Below are 17,205 nucleotides of genomic sequence, written 5' to 3' on the forward strand. Positions count from 1 at the left end.
ACCAGCCACGCTGCTCTTCCCAGCACCAGAAGCCCTCCACAGGGACAGAAGAAAGCAGGTGCAATGTAAGAGAGACAGCTTGTTTTCCAGTGGAGCGGCAGACCTCTGGCTCTCCTGATGAAATGGAAATTCAAGTAAAGGGATGTCCTCCTCTTGCAGTACCAACCGCTACACCGGTAACTTCCAACCTCTCTTTAGCATCACTGCCCTGCTTGCTATTAAATACACTCCTTTTGGGAGGGATGATGCTACCAAAGCAATATGGTCATATGGAGAACCCCCAGGCAGTGTTGCTCTCAATTACTTCACAGCTGAGTTTACTTTTTTCCCCATCTACCTTCAAATATACCTTTTTCCTGCTTGCTCATCCCTCTTTCCGCTCCTGCATCAGCAAGGAGAGCTCCAACCCTCCTGGTCAGTGACGGTCGCTGCGGGAGGTGGTACCTGCCTTTCTCACTGCCCTGCAATGGGGAGCCCCAAGGCAATGCCAAAAACTGGGGTATCACCTGCCTCACCTTCAGCAGTGCTGAAACATCACTAGCCAGGCTACAGAAAAATGAGCACGAACGTCCTTTACCCACCTAACACCATGATCGTCTCAAACAGCCAGAAACTTGCAACCAAAAGGTGCCCCATCACTTACTGCCCAGCTCAGAAACCTGCAGGGCAAGATAAACAGCAGGGAAAAATCCCACCACTTCCCTCAAGAAAACGTGAAAAATAGGTATTTTCCCAAGCTTACACTTGTTTTGGAAATTTTGTCCAGGATTTTCAGTTAAGGAAATATTTGACTTGCTTGAAAGCAGGCAAGTTTTAAAGAATAACCTTTTGCCCAGCTCCAACTGAGGGAATTATGTCCGAGGACTAATCCAGGCAATTACGTGCAAGGTAAATTATGTGACCTCAGGCTGACAAGGAATTAAAGCCGTTTTAGCAAACACAGCTAAATAACTCCTCTACCTTTGCTTAAGCAAAGTTGACTGGCTACATCTTTCCAAGTGAATGACTTGTTTCCTCAGTGGGCAGAAAAATCTATACATAAAACACCTTTAGGAATCTTCAACACAGATTTTCTCTAATAAGTAACAGACTGAAACAACCCTCCTTTCACCTGCGCTGCACCAGTGGATTACTTCAAATGCTTCATCCTTAAAAAAAGATTGCTTCTGCCTATGCAGGGAAGGATGGTGCACATAGAAGAAATCCAACCTAAGAAGACACCAAAAAGCTTCAGAGGATTCAAGCCTGTGCTGGTTTACTCTTTCCTGGGGATACACTTCAGTGTGCAAGAGATGTGCATGGTTACGTCAAAAGAACAACAACAAAGCCAAGACTCTGCTCATCTCCGTGGGGCCTGGGCAAAGGACAAGCCTGCCAGGAGAGAGCCTTTCACTCTAATGCTGGAAACTCAGTTCTGATGGGGTTAATGCACTTTTTGCTCATTAGTGTGGATGCACTTAAACCTCTGCCTCCCTTTTTCCATAAAGAAAGGGAGCGCAGGTCCCTCCAGAAACAGGGCAGATTTCGGCAGGCGGGGCAGGCGCAGCCCCTCGCACACCCTGCACACACCAGCCCAGCAGCCTTCCCCATTTCGGGGCAGTTTCCCCATCCCCACAAAGCGGAGGACGCAAGGGAGGAAAGGCTCCTACCTGAGCAGAGGATTCCCTTGTACCTGGCACAGGAGAAGTCATCGCACTCGCAGAAGGGCCCATAGATGTTTCCGAACTCGCTCTCGTAGCAGAGGCACTGGTTGCAGCTGCATTCCCCTCTCCCGCTGCAGAGGGGTTTGCCCTCCGCCTCCCGGCACATGGCGTGGTGCATGTCCCCGCTGGCGCCCTCCTCGCACTCACACCTGGCCCCCAGGTAGCCGGCATCGCACTCGCACAGCCCGCAGGCGTAGGTCCCATTGCCGCTGCACTTGCCGCTGGCCGGCGCAGCATGGCCAGTGCACCCGCAGAGGCAGTTGTAGGTCACCGCCACCTCCAGCGTGTCCCGAAAGCCAGCGGGCTTGATGGTGAAGGCATGGGAGGTGTCCTCGGTGGGGCAGCTCCGCGCCTCCACGGCCACCTCGAAGGAAACCTGGGGGGGCAGGTTGAGGTGTAAGTTAACACGCACGGCCCCAGAACATCCATCAAGGGTGTCCCGGGAAGGGAGGCAGGAGGGAAGGGCAAATGTCCTGAGGAAAAGCCATGGAGCGATTCCCTGGAGCGGGGCCACACTCAGTGCATTGAGCTTCACTCCCAGGTGTGCAAAAAAACCCCCAAAACAATTGCACATCTAGTGAGGGCATCTGCAAATCAATGCAGTGACATCTGCCAGTCCCACGAGGGGTTTGGCATCCTTAACGTTTTAAAACTCGTTACTGTCAGCCATTAGCAGCAATTTTCCCCATCAGGCACCGTTGGTTTCTGTGAAGCGGGAAGGAGCCTGCCTATTCCCATGAAATAAACAGGGCAAAACTCTAGAGAATAGCCCAGTTTTCATGCTATTGAAAATAAACAACTCTGTGGAAACCAAGCACTAGCAAGGATCTAACCAACGCAGCACAAGAGCCCGAGTTGCCTACAAGATCATGGATTTAGAAGGTTTTATGGGAATCCTGATCTGCACATAGAGACATGCATCAGTCACGCAGCCCCAAGCTTTCAGCACACTGCTAACGGGCCATTTCTGATGGATGCTTCTGTTAATACTGGCTTCAGAAGGGTTACACATCATTATATGGTTATACATCACCCCCCTACTCATTTTCTGTTGCTACAATCCAGTGTCAGGGATTTTCTCCTTGGGAAAACTAAGACCATCCTATGGTCGCTTGCTTGGCCCCCGATTTAATCCTGCTGTTTGGTGGGGTCTCAGGCCACCCAGCGCTGCCTGGAGCTGCTGGTTAGCAAAGAGGATTAACCTTATTCCAAGGAAACAAGCCCCCTTCCTAGGCATCAGGAGGGAATGATTTTTCTTTGGAGACATCTGGGGTCACCTCGAGCTCTCACTGCCTGCGCCGTCCCGCATGCCAAGGGGTGACGTGCGGATGGATGGCGGCGCAGCAGCCACCTCCAGCCGGGAAAGCTGCACCCTCTGAAGCCTCCCTTGACCTCCTCCCATTCCCAAGGCCTGAAGCAATTAGGCAACGAGCTCAAATTACAGAGGAGAAGGAGATCAGAAAGCAAGCTAAGGGGATCAGGGTAATCCTGCTCCCTTTCACCCACTGACACCCACACCCCCAGGACTAAACACCAGCAGATTAGGATCCAGTGCCAGCATTACCCTCTTTGGGGAAAGTTTCTTAGCAGGAGTCTAATCTTGATCCATGTGGAAGTAATGGGGCCAAGAGCAGCTGAACAAGAGGGGAAGGAGGGATGGGACCCCTGCGATCCTGTGGCATGTCTGCCTGTGCAGGCACCTCAATACTCCAGTGCACCAAAAATGGGAGAGGTACCAGTGCCAGCTCCCTGCTGCACCCCAAATCTTCTGCTGCCTGGGCAGAAGGTACCCCCAATTCATCCATATCAGGAGAGCCAGTCACTCCCACTCACGCCATCAGCCTCTGCGGATACTGGCACGCACGTATCCACTGCCAAACCCCTTTATAGCACTAGCTGCAGTGGCTGTAGCGACCCCCCTGCTCGTGCCAAAGCTGGGAGCCCAGGATCAACCACCAGATTAACTCTGCTACCTCGGAGGCTCAGGCTTTGCTGTGGGAACAAGGAGGGCACGTGCCCAGCGTGGCACTGCTCCAGGGATTGATTTTACCCACTGATCGGAGATCCAGTAAATTCAGCTAAAAAAGCTGAGGCCACCTCCCTTTTTAACACTTCGCATGATCCTTATTTGGCAGGGCAAAAATCCAGCTACTGTTGACTCTTTAAAACTATTTTTATATGCCTCAGCGCTTAGAGCTCTGGTATGTTTGCAGAGCCACTCTTCTCAAATAAGGCAATCAGGCTGCTAACGAACCCACACCCACATCCTTGCAGACAGCAAAAGCCTGGAGAAGGGGAGGGGACTCCCCACTGGTCTGAGCCCTCCCGCCCCAGCCCTGCAGCCCAGCAACTCATTTATCTATATCAATATTAACTTTTAACAAGCAAAGCTTCGCTTCTCTGTTTTTTTTATAAAAAAGCACAGGATGGATTATGCCATGTATACTGTTAACATTAAGGGGCAAACTATGTTTTTAGCCTGTGCTGCCATCCAATAACCCTAGGAACTGGACACAGGAGAGGAGCGTTGCTGCCTTTCTGAGCACCCTGTCTTTTTTTGCAATACCTCCAAAGTTAACCATGACATCTTCACTCTGGGAAAGTCAGGTTTAGATTAGAATCCTAGAATCATTTAGATTGGAAAAGACCCCAAGACCATCGAGTCCAACCGTTAACCTAGTGCTGCCAAGTCCACCACTAAACCACGTCCCTCAGCGCCTCATCTACACATCCTCCAAATACTTCCAGGGATGGGGACTCAACCACTTCCCTGGGCAGCCTGTTCCAATGTTTCACCACTCTTTCAGTAAAGATATTTTTCCTCACATCCGATCTAAACCTCCCCTGGCGCAACTTGAGGCCATTTCCTCTCATCCTATTGCTTGTTACTTGGGAGAAGAGACCAACACCCACCTCGCTACAACCTCCTTTCAGGTAGTTGTAGAGAGCAATGAGGTCTCCCCTGAGCCTCCTCTTCTCCAGGCTAAACAACCCCAGTTCCCTCAGCCGCTCCTCATAAGACTTGTTCTCCAGACCCCTCACCAGCCTCGTTGCCCTTCTCTGGACACGCTCCAGCACCTCAACGTCCTTCTTGTAGTGAGGGGCCCAAAACTGAACACAGTATTCGAGGTGCGGCCTCACCAGGGCCGAGTACAGGGGCACGATCACTTCCCTACTCCTGCTGGCCACACTGTTTCTGATACAGGCCAGGATGCTAATACAAGCCAGGATTCTCAAACAGTAAGAAGAAAACCTTGAATATTTAACAGACTAGGAAAAGACCAGCAGACCACAGCAATAAAAATTTCACAGGTAAGAGGGTGACGTGAATATCTGGGATTATGGGAAAAAAAAGCCCATTCTTGACTATTGCATCCTGCTGCCTGATCAAGACCTTTTGGCTCAGGGTGCTGTAGACAAGACGCCTGTATTGCCTCTTTCTTCACAGCTGACCTTGGGCTGATCTGTACCATGCAGAGCCACTTTTAGCAGAGCCGCTCTCAGCAGGTTTCCATATTAATGTGGCACGGCATGAGGACAGCAGAGGAAGATGAGCAAAGCTGTATTTTATCGCCCGGGACCACTCACTGAGAGAGGTAAGCGGCTGCATGGGGGGTGAAACAGCCTCTCCAGGGGATGCACTGAATGGCAGACTCACCGTATCTCCTATTTTGAGATCTCCGCACTTCCTGAGCCCGGGATAGGACAAACCGTCCTGGCACGTGGCAGTGAAGGTCAAGCCAATGTCCTCAGGGCTGTCCCAGACTGTGAGCTCCACCTTGGACCGAATACTCTAGAAACACAATGGGAAAGCAAACTGTCAGGTTCCCAAAGGCGGGGGGGGTTCTTCTGCTTTAGTCTCTTCTCCTGATGTTTCCAGAGGGAGGCTAGGACATCTGTGCACCTATATGAAAAAAAAATCACCTGTGCACACACATTGACAGTTGAGTTTGACTTAAACAGCTCAGGAGACTTCTGATGAATGCAACTAGAGTCACGGGGAGCTGCCTACAACCCCTGCGGGTGGCTTATGCCCTCTAGGACAGACGTGATGACCACTGTAGGCAGCACTGAAAAGATACGGATGCACAAGAAAAGGAAGGAAGAAAACATTCTCGACCACAAATTGAGCACCTCTGAGCCAAAGATCAGAGCCTCGTGCATACACCTGCACCTCCTCCTCCCCATAAACCAGCCCCTTAGCAAAGCACAAAGCCTCATTCTCCACTGGCAGTTGTCCTGTGACGTCCATTGTACTGCATAGAGAAGGTGTAAACCTGCACTAACTCTGTCCTGCTTTCTTGATTTCACCCAACTGGTCAGAAAAATGTATTTTCCCTCTTCGGAGAAAATGCCAAACAAAAAGTATCCTTTCAGATGCATCAGCTGGAAGCACCACCATGGGGAAAAAAAAAAGAAAAATCTCTTCTTTTGTGAAACTTTTCAAAGTGAAAAATGTTTTCCATCAGCGAGGTTTTGGTATGCTCCTACCCCCTTTCTTCTGCTTCTCATCTCTCCACTCTGCTGCACACACAGACTTTTTAAGTCAAAACAAAATTAAGTTTATAAGTATTAATTCGGAATGAGGTTGTTTTGCTTCATTCTTCCAATGGCTGGAACTGATTTTTTTTTTTTTTATGAGTGGTGTCCAAAAAAGACAAAGGTTTTCAAAATGGAGCTTTTTATACAAATACATTTATTTTCCAAAGCCAGCTTGTAGCTTCACCCCTCTCCCCCTTGTCCCCATCCCTCACTGAAGTGGCCAGATTAAGGAAAAGCGCTAATTTGGACTTCTTGCCAGTCCATGTGATAACAAAACCAGGGTTCACACACCAGCAAAGAGCTAACGCTTTTGGAAACGGGCAGGAAATGAATGGGTTTTGGCTGGGCGAATTAAACAGCCCTTGAGGAAAAAAAGGAATAATTTCCCATCTCTCTGCTGTAATGGAGGAGCCGTTCATGGGGTGGCAGTTTGGACTGTACGAAGCATCAATCGCCTGCGGGCTGAACACCGTGTGTGTCGGTAAAGCCGAACATACTGCTCTGCCCAAAATTATCCCATAGAAATTACCTGTCACACTGATACGCTCTCCCATCTTCCTGCCCAGAGCATCTCATTTGGGGCATGGCAGAAGACAGGACACCAGGCCAGACCTCGCTATGACCTTGCGTGGGCTCTTCCTATGTTTTTATACAGATGCCAAGATTTCTTGTTAGCCCTATATAGTAATGCTATTAGCTTAATTGTAATGCTATTATTATTAGCCACTTTGCACCGTTACACAGCAATACCTTCTCACAGCACCGCAGCCTCTGCTAAGGGCGACTGCCGAGTTTGCTGCTGTGTTGTTTGGTGGCCCCCAAGCCTGCAGTGCCTTCAGGGACGAGCGGAGGATGCTGGAGAGACCTAGAGGAAGGACCTGGCCCTGAGATGGAGGAATGTCTCTGCCTGAAATAAAGCTGTCTGCTATAGCCTGGGGGAAAATCAAAGGATGGATCGTTTCAGTGTAAAAACAAGGAAATCCCGAACCGGCAGCGGCTCCAGGAACAGCTGATGTGAAGGCCACCCACCGCCTGTCACGGGAAACCCATCGGTGCTGTAACGAGAAACACATCCAAGACCTGCCTGGATTGGGTTTAGGAAAGTGGTTTTTAAACCAGCATCCCGTTTGCTGCCTTCGGTCCAAACCCAGCCTGCGTGCCCGGGCAGAGACCCTCAGTGCTACGCCAGCCCGGGCACAGCCCCCCTAGGAGCCTCTCCATCTTGCAGGAGTGTCAAGATCTGGGGGAAGGGTTTTTCTTAGTGAGAACAGAGAAAAAAAGCCATTCCTGTTCTCTTTTGCTTCACACCCCCCCGGATGAGGGAAAGGCGACAGCATGCCTGGCAGAAGAAAAAGGGAAATGGAAGATGAAGAGATGGTGGAAAGCGATCTTGGGGGTAACGTAAGCCCTGAGCAAGTCTGATGTATGCATCGGTGGAGGGAAGCAGACGAGAAAGGATCAGAGATGGCCAAAGCACGGAAGGGGAGAGGCTCAGCCCAGGCCCAGAGCACCAGCCACTGCCACCCCACAGGAGAAGACGGTCCCTGTCGCAGATGAAGGGTTTCTCCAGGCTCAGAATTTCATTTCCATGAGGAATAAAAAAAGGTTCACTCCCACTTGGGGAACAGAAATTTTAGCCTTCTCCCTCAGTGATAGTTTCCTCCTTCATTTCAGGAAAAAAACAAAGCTACCGAGAGGAGACGGGCTGGGCAGGCGCCAGGTTTCCCGCGTCCCCAGGCTGCCCGCAGCACAGGCAGGAGCTGCCAGCTCCCAGCAGCACACCTTGGGGTGCCAGCTCGCACCCACCACCCAGCTGAACAGGCAAGAAACCAGCCCCTGTCTCAACAACAGCTCATCCCGCGCTGCTCCTTCTGTGGGGCACCTTGGTCTCAGCGTCCTGGTGGTTTCCAGCCAGCTGCACCGCAAAGCTCACAAGCAAAGAGAGGGAGGGAGCAGGGGTGGGGGCATCAGATCCCCAACGGTTTTCATCAGCTTATATCTATCTGCAAGGGCTCGAGGGGTGGTGAAATGGAGGCACGGATGCATGTTACAGCTGGGAAACTGAGACAAAGGGAGGTTTTCATGCGATGGCGCTGAGACCACATGCAAAGTCAACGTGGAGTGAACATTCATTTCTTTCTCCCCAGCCAAGCATCTTAGCCACAAGACCCTCCTTCCTCAAGGGGAGAAACTGGGACAACCGGGCTTTTTTTTTGCAGTATCTCCAGGGCCTTGATAGCAGCATTAGCTGCTCATTGCCTTTCCTCAGAGGGTGAAGCTTTGGGAAGCACTCTTCCCAAGGGCATAACCAAATGCTGCTTTAACTGCAGGGAGCTGTGGGGGAGAGAAAGATGAACATTACAGGTCATGCAAAGCACAGCACAATCCTTACGTGACTTCTGGATCTGTAAACTCCTCCAAAGAAGTCCTTCCTCACTCCCTTGAACTAATGAGCATAGTACCAAGAAGAGCTTGCAGCCATCGAAAGCTGTGTTCACAGGTCCCATGCATGAAGAACCCTACCTGAAGGCTGACCCATTACGGGGTCAGATCTCCATGCCCAGCACCAAAACAGCAATATTCTTCCAGGAGCATGAAAAATTGACCCATAAGAATTCAGGGAGAAGTCAACAGAAATGTCGACAACTAACTACCCAACGAACGTGCAGTTTAGCTGCTTCTAATTGATCTCTCCCCTGATTTCCATGGAGATAGACAACATCAGGTCAGCAGTACAACTGCAGGTCCTTTGCTGTCCTCCATGGGCCCCATTGTGGCAGGGCAGGCTGCACTGGCAACGCCACACAGGCAGGGCTCCTTTGGGATCCAAGAGACATGGTGATGCTCATGGGGTGCTGAGGACCAACTTGTGCTGCACGGAGACCAATGCAAGGATGCGACCTTAGCTGGAGCCTGGTCACATCCTTGGGAGGCCTCTGAACATCAGACAGCAAAGAAATAACGTATTTTACCTACTGGTAGGGTGCTCTGAGAGAGAACTGTTTTAGAGTGAGGCTGTATTTTGAGGGTAATTCTGCACACAAGAGATGTGGGGTGAAATCTCTGCTTCACCACAGGCTCCCTTGGGTATCCCTGTGCTCCTTCTCCACCTCACACAGCTTGTTTCCCCCCCCAGGGTGGATGCCCCAGCTCTGGCAGTGTGTGGAGGACTGGTGAGGGAGGTGGCCAAGCCGGGTGGAGCACGCAAGGGAGAGGCGAGCCAGCCGAGCTCTTGGTGTTTTGCACGACAGCAGCTGCAGTATTAAAATGCACTTACGTTGTAGGCCTTGACGATCAGCTCGATGATATTCTTGGAGTCTTTGTGCAAAATCTCCACTGTTGTCCCAGGAATCAAGGCGGTAAAGTTCTTGGAAAAAAAAAGAAAATGAAAGAAAATGCTGAGATGCAGAGAGGAAAGCAGAGGGCGAGGAGGGACCGGCCCCACACCAGGGACACCAGCCACACCCCTGCCCCATCATCCGGTGGTGTACATGGTCAGCTTGGCTCCCATTAACGTGAAGCTTTTGAAAGCAAAGCATTGCTAACACGGCACGTCAAACGCTAAACAAAGCTCATGACCACGGGATGGGGACTAACGGACCCAGGGCTGCTGCCAAGGGAGGCAAAACCCAGCCGCTGCACACTCGGGAGAGCTGGCACCGTGGGGAGGGAGGTGCAGCTGCCCCGTCTCACCTCACGACCCATGAGCATCCCCGGAGAGGGGGTGGAGAATGAGCTCAGCCCTCCCGCTCTCCACGGGTGAGCAGCAGCATCTCGACCGTAGCAACACGGCTGCTTGTTGTTTTTGCTCGAGCCTCGAGAGCTGGAGCAGAGTTTTCCGAAAGCGACCCCGCCTGAAACACCTCCCCACATCCGCAGAGGAGCAAAACCCCACGGGGCAGCTCCAGACACAGGCCGGCCCTTGCGGCTTGGGTCACCTCTTTCTTTCGAGGGAGTTCAAATTGTATGTGGCGTGTCGGGGGCCTGGACTCTGTGATGGAAAAACACAGCTGGGCAGAAACACTGCGTGCGATTAGGTAATGGGATTAAGTCACTGCAGAATGGGTTGAACAGGTTTCTGCTCTCTCGCATGCTGCACGGCTGGCAGCCACCCAAACATCAAGATTAAGCTGGAGTCTATTTTAGGTCTTCACATGCTCACTAACATATATATCTCTTTGCTTTAAGAAGCTTTAGTGCTTTTCGCTGAAACAACTAGTGGGGAGGGACGGCGGGCTGAGCCTCGCCTGCCTGCATCTGCCTGCCCTGCCAGCCCCACGGGCAGCGCGTGGCCACGTGCACTTGTGCGTGCGGCTGCACACGTGCGCGCTTGCGGCTGCCTCCGCTCCACGGTGCTGACAGGAAGATGCTTTCACGAGGCATTTAAATCTCCCCCCAGCCCGGGCGGCTCGGCAGCGCTTACCTTGTACAGGACGTAATGACTTTTTGTAACAGCAAAAATCAGGTGGATGTTGTTTTCAGCAAGTTTCTCCCCAAGAAGCGCCAGGGAAGGATAATCCTAGGGGCACAAAAAGGGCAGAAAGACTGATGCGTAACACAGAAACAAAGACTAATTTCATTGCTCTTCTCCCCCCAACAGCAAAATTCGTTCCAGACACATAGCATGTTTCGCTGCAGGATGAAGTCCCTGACGTACCAGCACAATCCCAGCTGAAATAGTAGAAATTCTGTCATCCCCTAAATAATTCTGCTGTACCTTTCACTAGAATATATGACTGACAACACCATTAGCTACAGCAACACCTGAAATGCTGGATTTCTTTCTTTCCTCTTTCTGCTTTGCCATCAGCAGACACACATGTGTAGTAAGCTGGCTGCTATCTCCAGGGATGCGACGCAAGGAGATCTAGAACTGCAGTAAGTGGAAATGTATGATTTTTCTCCCAAAGCAGAAACACCCATCGCCTGCTCTTTCTGCATACTGGAACCATAAAGAGATTATAATAAGCTCTTTAATTCTGCAGACTTCCCAGACAGAGAGGATGGCAGGAAGACACTGCTCTAGCTACCCACAAGCAACAAAATAATGAACCAGGGCTCACTTTCAAGAGACCAGCTTGAGTTTAAAACCTCAGGCTTCTTCTGAAGTGCTGTCCTCATTTAAAAACACCTTATTTACTTGCCGACTGGAGGGCTGATTGAGAGCCTCCAAGACTCAAACACGGAAACAGCAAGGCAGCATGCCCACACCAGCTACCCAGCGTAACTCCACGTCAGTACGAGGGCTGTGCTCCCTTACGTATATACTTGCTAGGATTGCACGGGAGGTGGAAAGAGGGTTTCTCCGAGGATCCTAGCCTCTGGCCATAATGCAGCGGTCCAGAAACACCTCCTCTTAGGGGGTGACATCCCTGCAGGACCAAAAATCGTTAAGTAGTGCTTGTGACCTGCTGAATAAAGCACCCTTCTGCAGAAGGATGTGATAATTAGGTGGCAGACAAGTGCTCATTCACCCCAGAAGTTTCCTCCACTGAGTTTAAATTAATAATAAATAGACAAATGGGCCCTTTTAAGACCTCTGTTAGTCTTGAGCTCAAAGGCTGTAAATGGGAGGAGCGTCCTGTTGTGCTTGCTCTTGTAGCCACACCAAGGTAGGCTCAGCCTCCCCGGGGAGAAGCTGACAATCCACTGGACATTTTAGAAAAGGGATGACATATTTGATGTTTCCTCTACACTTTGCAGCAAATATGATGCTCTTCAGGACACCAAGTTACTTTTCCCTCCCTTGCAATGAGCCTTGAAGAAACCTGCTAAGCTCCTAACCTATTTTTGAGCACGACAGAAGCATTCACTGGGGGGGATGCCCAAGGGGAACGGCAAATTTTATTTGCCAGCTGCAGGACTGGGTAAAACCATGCTGGTCAGAGGCTGTGTTTGCCAAAAGCTGCTGGAGTTGGGGGTGGCTGGTCTCCAGAGAGGTCCACCAACACCCCGAAGTCTCTGAGGCCTGGCCCCCCATGTTCCCCCTCACCAGCTGGCTGGACGCGCCGTACTCGTTGGCTTCATTCAGGTGGCACTGGCCGTCGTGGGGCTGCACCAGCCCCCCCAGCTTCCCATCCAGGGCTATGTGGGGCACATCATCTGTCGTGAAGACCAGCAGGTGAGACGCCTCCTTACGCCAGCCGATCTTCTCCTGGGGGAAAACAAACCCCGTGAGACAGTCGGTCTGCCCCTGCCAAGCCCACACTTCGCCCCTCGCCTTACACATGGTCCCAGCCACACTCCCATCCAGCAGCAGACCCATTAGCACTAAACAGAAGAGTACCATGCTCCTGTCCACCCATCCCTGGCAAGAAAACGAAATGTCAGGGGCCCATCTAGCATTTCCCAACATCTCCTTCCAACACACTTACTTAAAAAGGCATGAGGAGGTATGTGGACTGTCCACCAGACCTTCTCTACCCAGATCCAAGAATAAGAATTTCAGCTGCTTTTATAGCCAAAGGAGACCTGCCAAATTCCTCCACACATATTTAATCTGACCTTGTTTCCTCAGCTCCGCAGAGCGGCCAAGCCAACAGCAAGAGCTGCAATATCCCCGCTCAGCATTTTCATTACTGCCTGCTCATAAAGGCTGTTTCTGAGCTGTGATGCACAAAGTGAGGTCCCTGCCTAAGGGCGCTGGCTTTGGTGCACCCACATGCATTGCACAGGCACTCTGCCCCATGTGTCCCCTTCTGCACACATCTTCTGGAAGCCATGGTGTCTCCAAGCCTCCTGCAATTTCATTGTGCAACCACTACGCGTGCCCTGAACAGCTCAATCCCCCCGCACCACAGCCCAGAAGAGCAGGAGCACACACACCTGGAGCAGAGTGCAGCAGTGGGAGCTTTGGCAGTGGTTGCCTGCACTAATCCACGCACAACTGCCCCGCACAGCTCTGCTGTGAGCAACTTCTGCGTATTTAAAAACATGCTAATTCCAAGCCATGCTCTAGTGGTCCCTATGAAAGCACCGAGATGTCAAGCACAGCACAGGAAGTGTCCTCTGAACCCTCCTTGGTCCCTCTGTGTAAGGACCAGACATTATCACCATCTTTGCATGGAGAGAGATGCAGGGACAGATTTTTTTCAAGTAAAGGGATAAGATTTAGATGATAAATGTTTCCCTCCCACGGAGCTTCCCCAGGTTTCCAGCTTTGCATCGGCTCGAGAAGCAGATCTGCGCCTACAACAGCACACCGAAGCAGTTTGTTGCAATGGAAGTGGAAGGAAATGGAGAAGCCCAAAGGAAATATTTGGAAACCATACCACTGCAGCACACTCCCCTGCGCTCGCTGGCTGCTCCCACTGCCAGCTCGTGCCAAGCCGGGTGGGCTGAAGTCCCACCTGCCAACCACAGCAGGGAGATCCTGCCGCGGCAGAGACTGGAGCCAGAAAGCCCCATCTCCCAGAGCTTCCCCTTGGGCTGGCCACCCTGCCCATCTGCCGGCAAAGACATAGCCCCACGCCTTCCCTCCCCACACACATTCAGCATCCCTCCAGCCCCTGGCTCAGAGCAACAGCGCAAATCCCTTGGAAAGGGATGAGGGAAAAGCTGGTAAAAGCTTGCTGATGGGAAGGCAGTGCAGATGAATATACCCAACTCCTCCAGAGCTTACTGCTCAGCCTATTTAGCAACATCTGACATCTGCCTTGTTTCACAGTAAGATGCTAGCCTACGAGCTGCCGCAGCCCGGCTGCAAAGACACTTCCTATAGAAAGCGCTGGTGTGGGCAGGGCAAGAGGGCAGAGCAGGCAGAAGGATGCAGAATCACGGCTGCCAGCGCAATTTTCGCCTGCAAATGTGAGTCATAGCCCAAAGCCTGCTGATCTTTCTGATAAATATAACTCTTGCTTCAGGGACACTATTCCAGGGTAGATTTCTTTTTCCTCCCTATTGCAGAAGGTATTTTTTCTTTAATGGTATTTTAAAGACCTATGCAATGCAAGTAAGGCCATAGGAAGAAATCTTTGGCAACACACATCCTTTGCCGTGTACCAGCACATTACAGTCCAGCTCAGTATGCAGTGAGAACTTTTTTGCTCTGGGAAGCAGGAGTCGTTCCACTGAAGTGACCCCCACTGGACAAAAGGCAAAATCTTCATGCCAAAATGTAATTTCTTAAGAACTCAACCCAAAAGTGATTACAGCTCTAACAATGCAGGAAGCAGTTGTTGGTCTACTCAGCCACCAGACAGAAGCCCATCCAGTTCACTTTCCTTTGTGTATCCAAAGCTGATTTCTTTTCTTTTTAAACAATTGAGGCCAAGAAAGTCCCGAAGAGATTAAAAGGATTAATTTGAGTTTCATTTCCTTAGAAATGTGGTACGCACAAAGAAAATGAGCTGCATTCAAGCGGCAGTTATGAAGCCACTTCAGGGATAATGCTTCTGTTCACCTGCCTGCTAAGCCCACCTTTAATTCTCAGGCTAAGCACCCCTTTCCAGACAAACTCTCCGGGTCTCCGACACACACTTTCCCATGTAAACAACATCAGAAAAAGCTTTGGTTGCTCAGTTCAGGAACTCACTTCCAAAAAGCAACGAGCTCCCACAGTGTCAGTGCCAATATCAGGGCACTGAGAGCATTTGATGCCTTGGAGCATCGGACCAGGGTGTCTCAGATGAGGTGGCTGAGCCGGTGCCGATGCCACACCAAAAAGAGCTGGAGACCTATGGAAAAAGCACCTGGAGAGGCCAGCGCACTGAGGAGCTGCCGCATCTCACGCTGCCTCCGCCAGCAGCTTGCAGGCGCTGGAAAATACAGCTCTTCAGCACGCAGTTTCCACCGCAAAACCCAGAGCAGCACTCTGCTCCGTTTAAAACAAATAACCAAAAAGACTTTCATTTATTTTTACTGGACTGGGACTGTTGAACAAAAAACCTGCACTGACGTCTGCCCCCTCGTCTGGTTTTTGATCTTCATGGGATAAAAAAGGATTCTGAAAGCAGGGGTGGGACCTGACCCAAAGCAGAGTGACGTGGGAAGATGTGTCTCCGCAGGGCTGGGCACACTACGGATCCACGCTCCTATGACCAGCTGCAGTTGCCTCCCATACCCTGAAAGGCCAGCTTCTCACTCCTTACAGCCAACAGTGACTGGCAAAACTGCCACAGCTATCTCAGCATAGCCCAGCCCTCCAAATCCTATTGAAAAGGCTGCAAAACCCTGCATCAGTATTTCCAAGCCTGAAATAAATATCTAAATTTATGCTTTGGGTGCTGAATAAAAAGGGCTCAATTGCCAAGACATCAACTGCCAGGAGACCCCCCTGGATTCATCAATATGTCTAAAACCCCACCAGTTTCTCAGGTGTAGGCCTTTTTGGAAGCAAGAAATAGATACAGGTGCAAGACAAGTATGCCTTAGAGATTAAAAGCCAAAACCTCCTTCGTTTTGCATCGCTCTGAAAGGCACGTCAGTGTCTCCCAGATGTCTTGGCCATCTCCATGTAGCAAGCACCAGTCAAAACTCTTTCAAAAGACACTTTATTTTCCAATCCAGCATTATCTCCTTGCTGCATCTTAGTATATAAGATCTGAAACTTATATATACCACCAAGCCATATGATGCTTGCACTTAAAGAATGGCAGAAAACCAAAATACTGCAAATGGAAAATATAATTGCAGAAGGTTGATTAATATTCCTGGCTAACCATTTTAGCATCAGGATAAAGGCTTATTGTCTCTGGCTCTTTCATTGCCTCCAGAATAACATTTACCATATCTTCATCTTTCAGAAAGGAGCCAAACCCCGGGCCTGCTCGTTAGTCTGTATTAGCTGTGCAAACTTTCCCCACTCCTCGGGTTGAAAACCAGGCCAAAAAATGACTTGTGCATTACAGAGGTCTTAGAAAGCTCATGCAGAAGAAATGCTTGATATGAATTACAGTATAAAAATACCTAGTCAACAGAGTAGGTATTGTTTCTGACACCTCAGCGCTTGAAGGGGAGAAGACCACACTTGGACACCGTGGCTTGGAAATAGTGAGGCTCTGCCATGCCACCGTCGGCTCTCCCCGGGATGCCCCCATTGATGCCACAAACTCTGCTGCTGAGCACAAAGCACTTCACGGTCAACACGCTGCATTGCCCCAAAGGCAGGGGACTTTCTAAGGTCATAACTGCCTTAAATCTTGGGTTTTGAATATGGTAGAGAGGGTGAAAGCTGGAAAAAGCTGGAGCATGCCAGAGAGAGGCAATGGGGTGCTACAGTAGTGATGAGGAAACCCACCCCAGAAGGCACCAAGGTACCTGCATGCTGGTCACCCTGCACCAAGGAAAACAGCTCCTGAGTTACCAGAAAGTACTGTCCATGCAGGGTTTAGTCCCCATGATACTTCATTAATCACCACTGGATGCAAAGCTCCATTCATTGCAGCAAAGAGCATCCTCACTAGGAAGTGGCACTTCACTGCCACCCCAGATGTCTGTCACCTTCACCCGCCTTGACGGTGCTGAGCCCCACCACAACCCACGGCCGCCGACTGGTCTGCGCCATCACTCGGCCACTGTGACAGAAACTAATCACAAAGCTCCCGTTTTGGCTATAGGGCTTAGGAGGTCAATCAGCTGGCCTAAAATTTTGGCTGTTCTAACTCTGGATGGACAGAACCTTTGCTGCTCATGCCTGTGATCAACAGGCAGCTGCTCCACCAGCAAGGGGCTGCCAAGGCAGCGCAAGTTGCGGTGCAGCTGCTTCTCCTGCCTCACACACCAGTCCCATGGACTTTCTTTCCCACCCCCAAGCTCCGGTAATTAATTAACCACCGCGGCTGCAGAAATTCCTCTGTCATGACCTGCCACATCACGCCAAGAGCCACACAAGCACACACGCTCACCTCTGCTCACCCCTCCTAGAGGATGCTCAGTCCTGAATTTAGATGGCACCAGCATCTAAATTCATCTTCTGAATTTAGAAGGGACCAGGCTGAGCACTCAAGAACCACAAAGATTT

General features: G+C 50.7%; 1 protein-coding gene across 1 annotated transcript in view; it reads right to left on the minus strand.

Annotated features, from left to right (window-relative positions):
* Positions 1-17,205, minus strand: part of ITGB5 (integrin subunit beta 5) — a 64,026-nt gene that overhangs the window by 23,867 nt on the left and 22,954 nt on the right. Inside the window, exons 6-10 of the mRNA XM_076343006.1 lie at positions 12,238-12,399; positions 10,669-10,764; positions 9,523-9,612; positions 5,362-5,496; positions 1,650-2,079 (exon numbers count right to left, since the gene is read on the minus strand). Coding sequence (XP_076199121.1) covers positions 1,650-2,079; positions 5,362-5,496; positions 9,523-9,612; positions 10,669-10,764; positions 12,238-12,399 — 913 coding nt within the window. The remainder of the gene's footprint in view (positions 1-1,649; positions 2,080-5,361; positions 5,497-9,522; positions 9,613-10,668; positions 10,765-12,237; positions 12,400-17,205) is intronic.

Source organism: Aptenodytes patagonicus, chromosome 6 (genome assembly GCF_965638725.1).
Source record: "Aptenodytes patagonicus chromosome 6, bAptPat1.pri.cur, whole genome shotgun sequence".
Taxonomy (NCBI): Eukaryota; Metazoa; Chordata; class Aves; order Sphenisciformes; family Spheniscidae; genus Aptenodytes; species Aptenodytes patagonicus.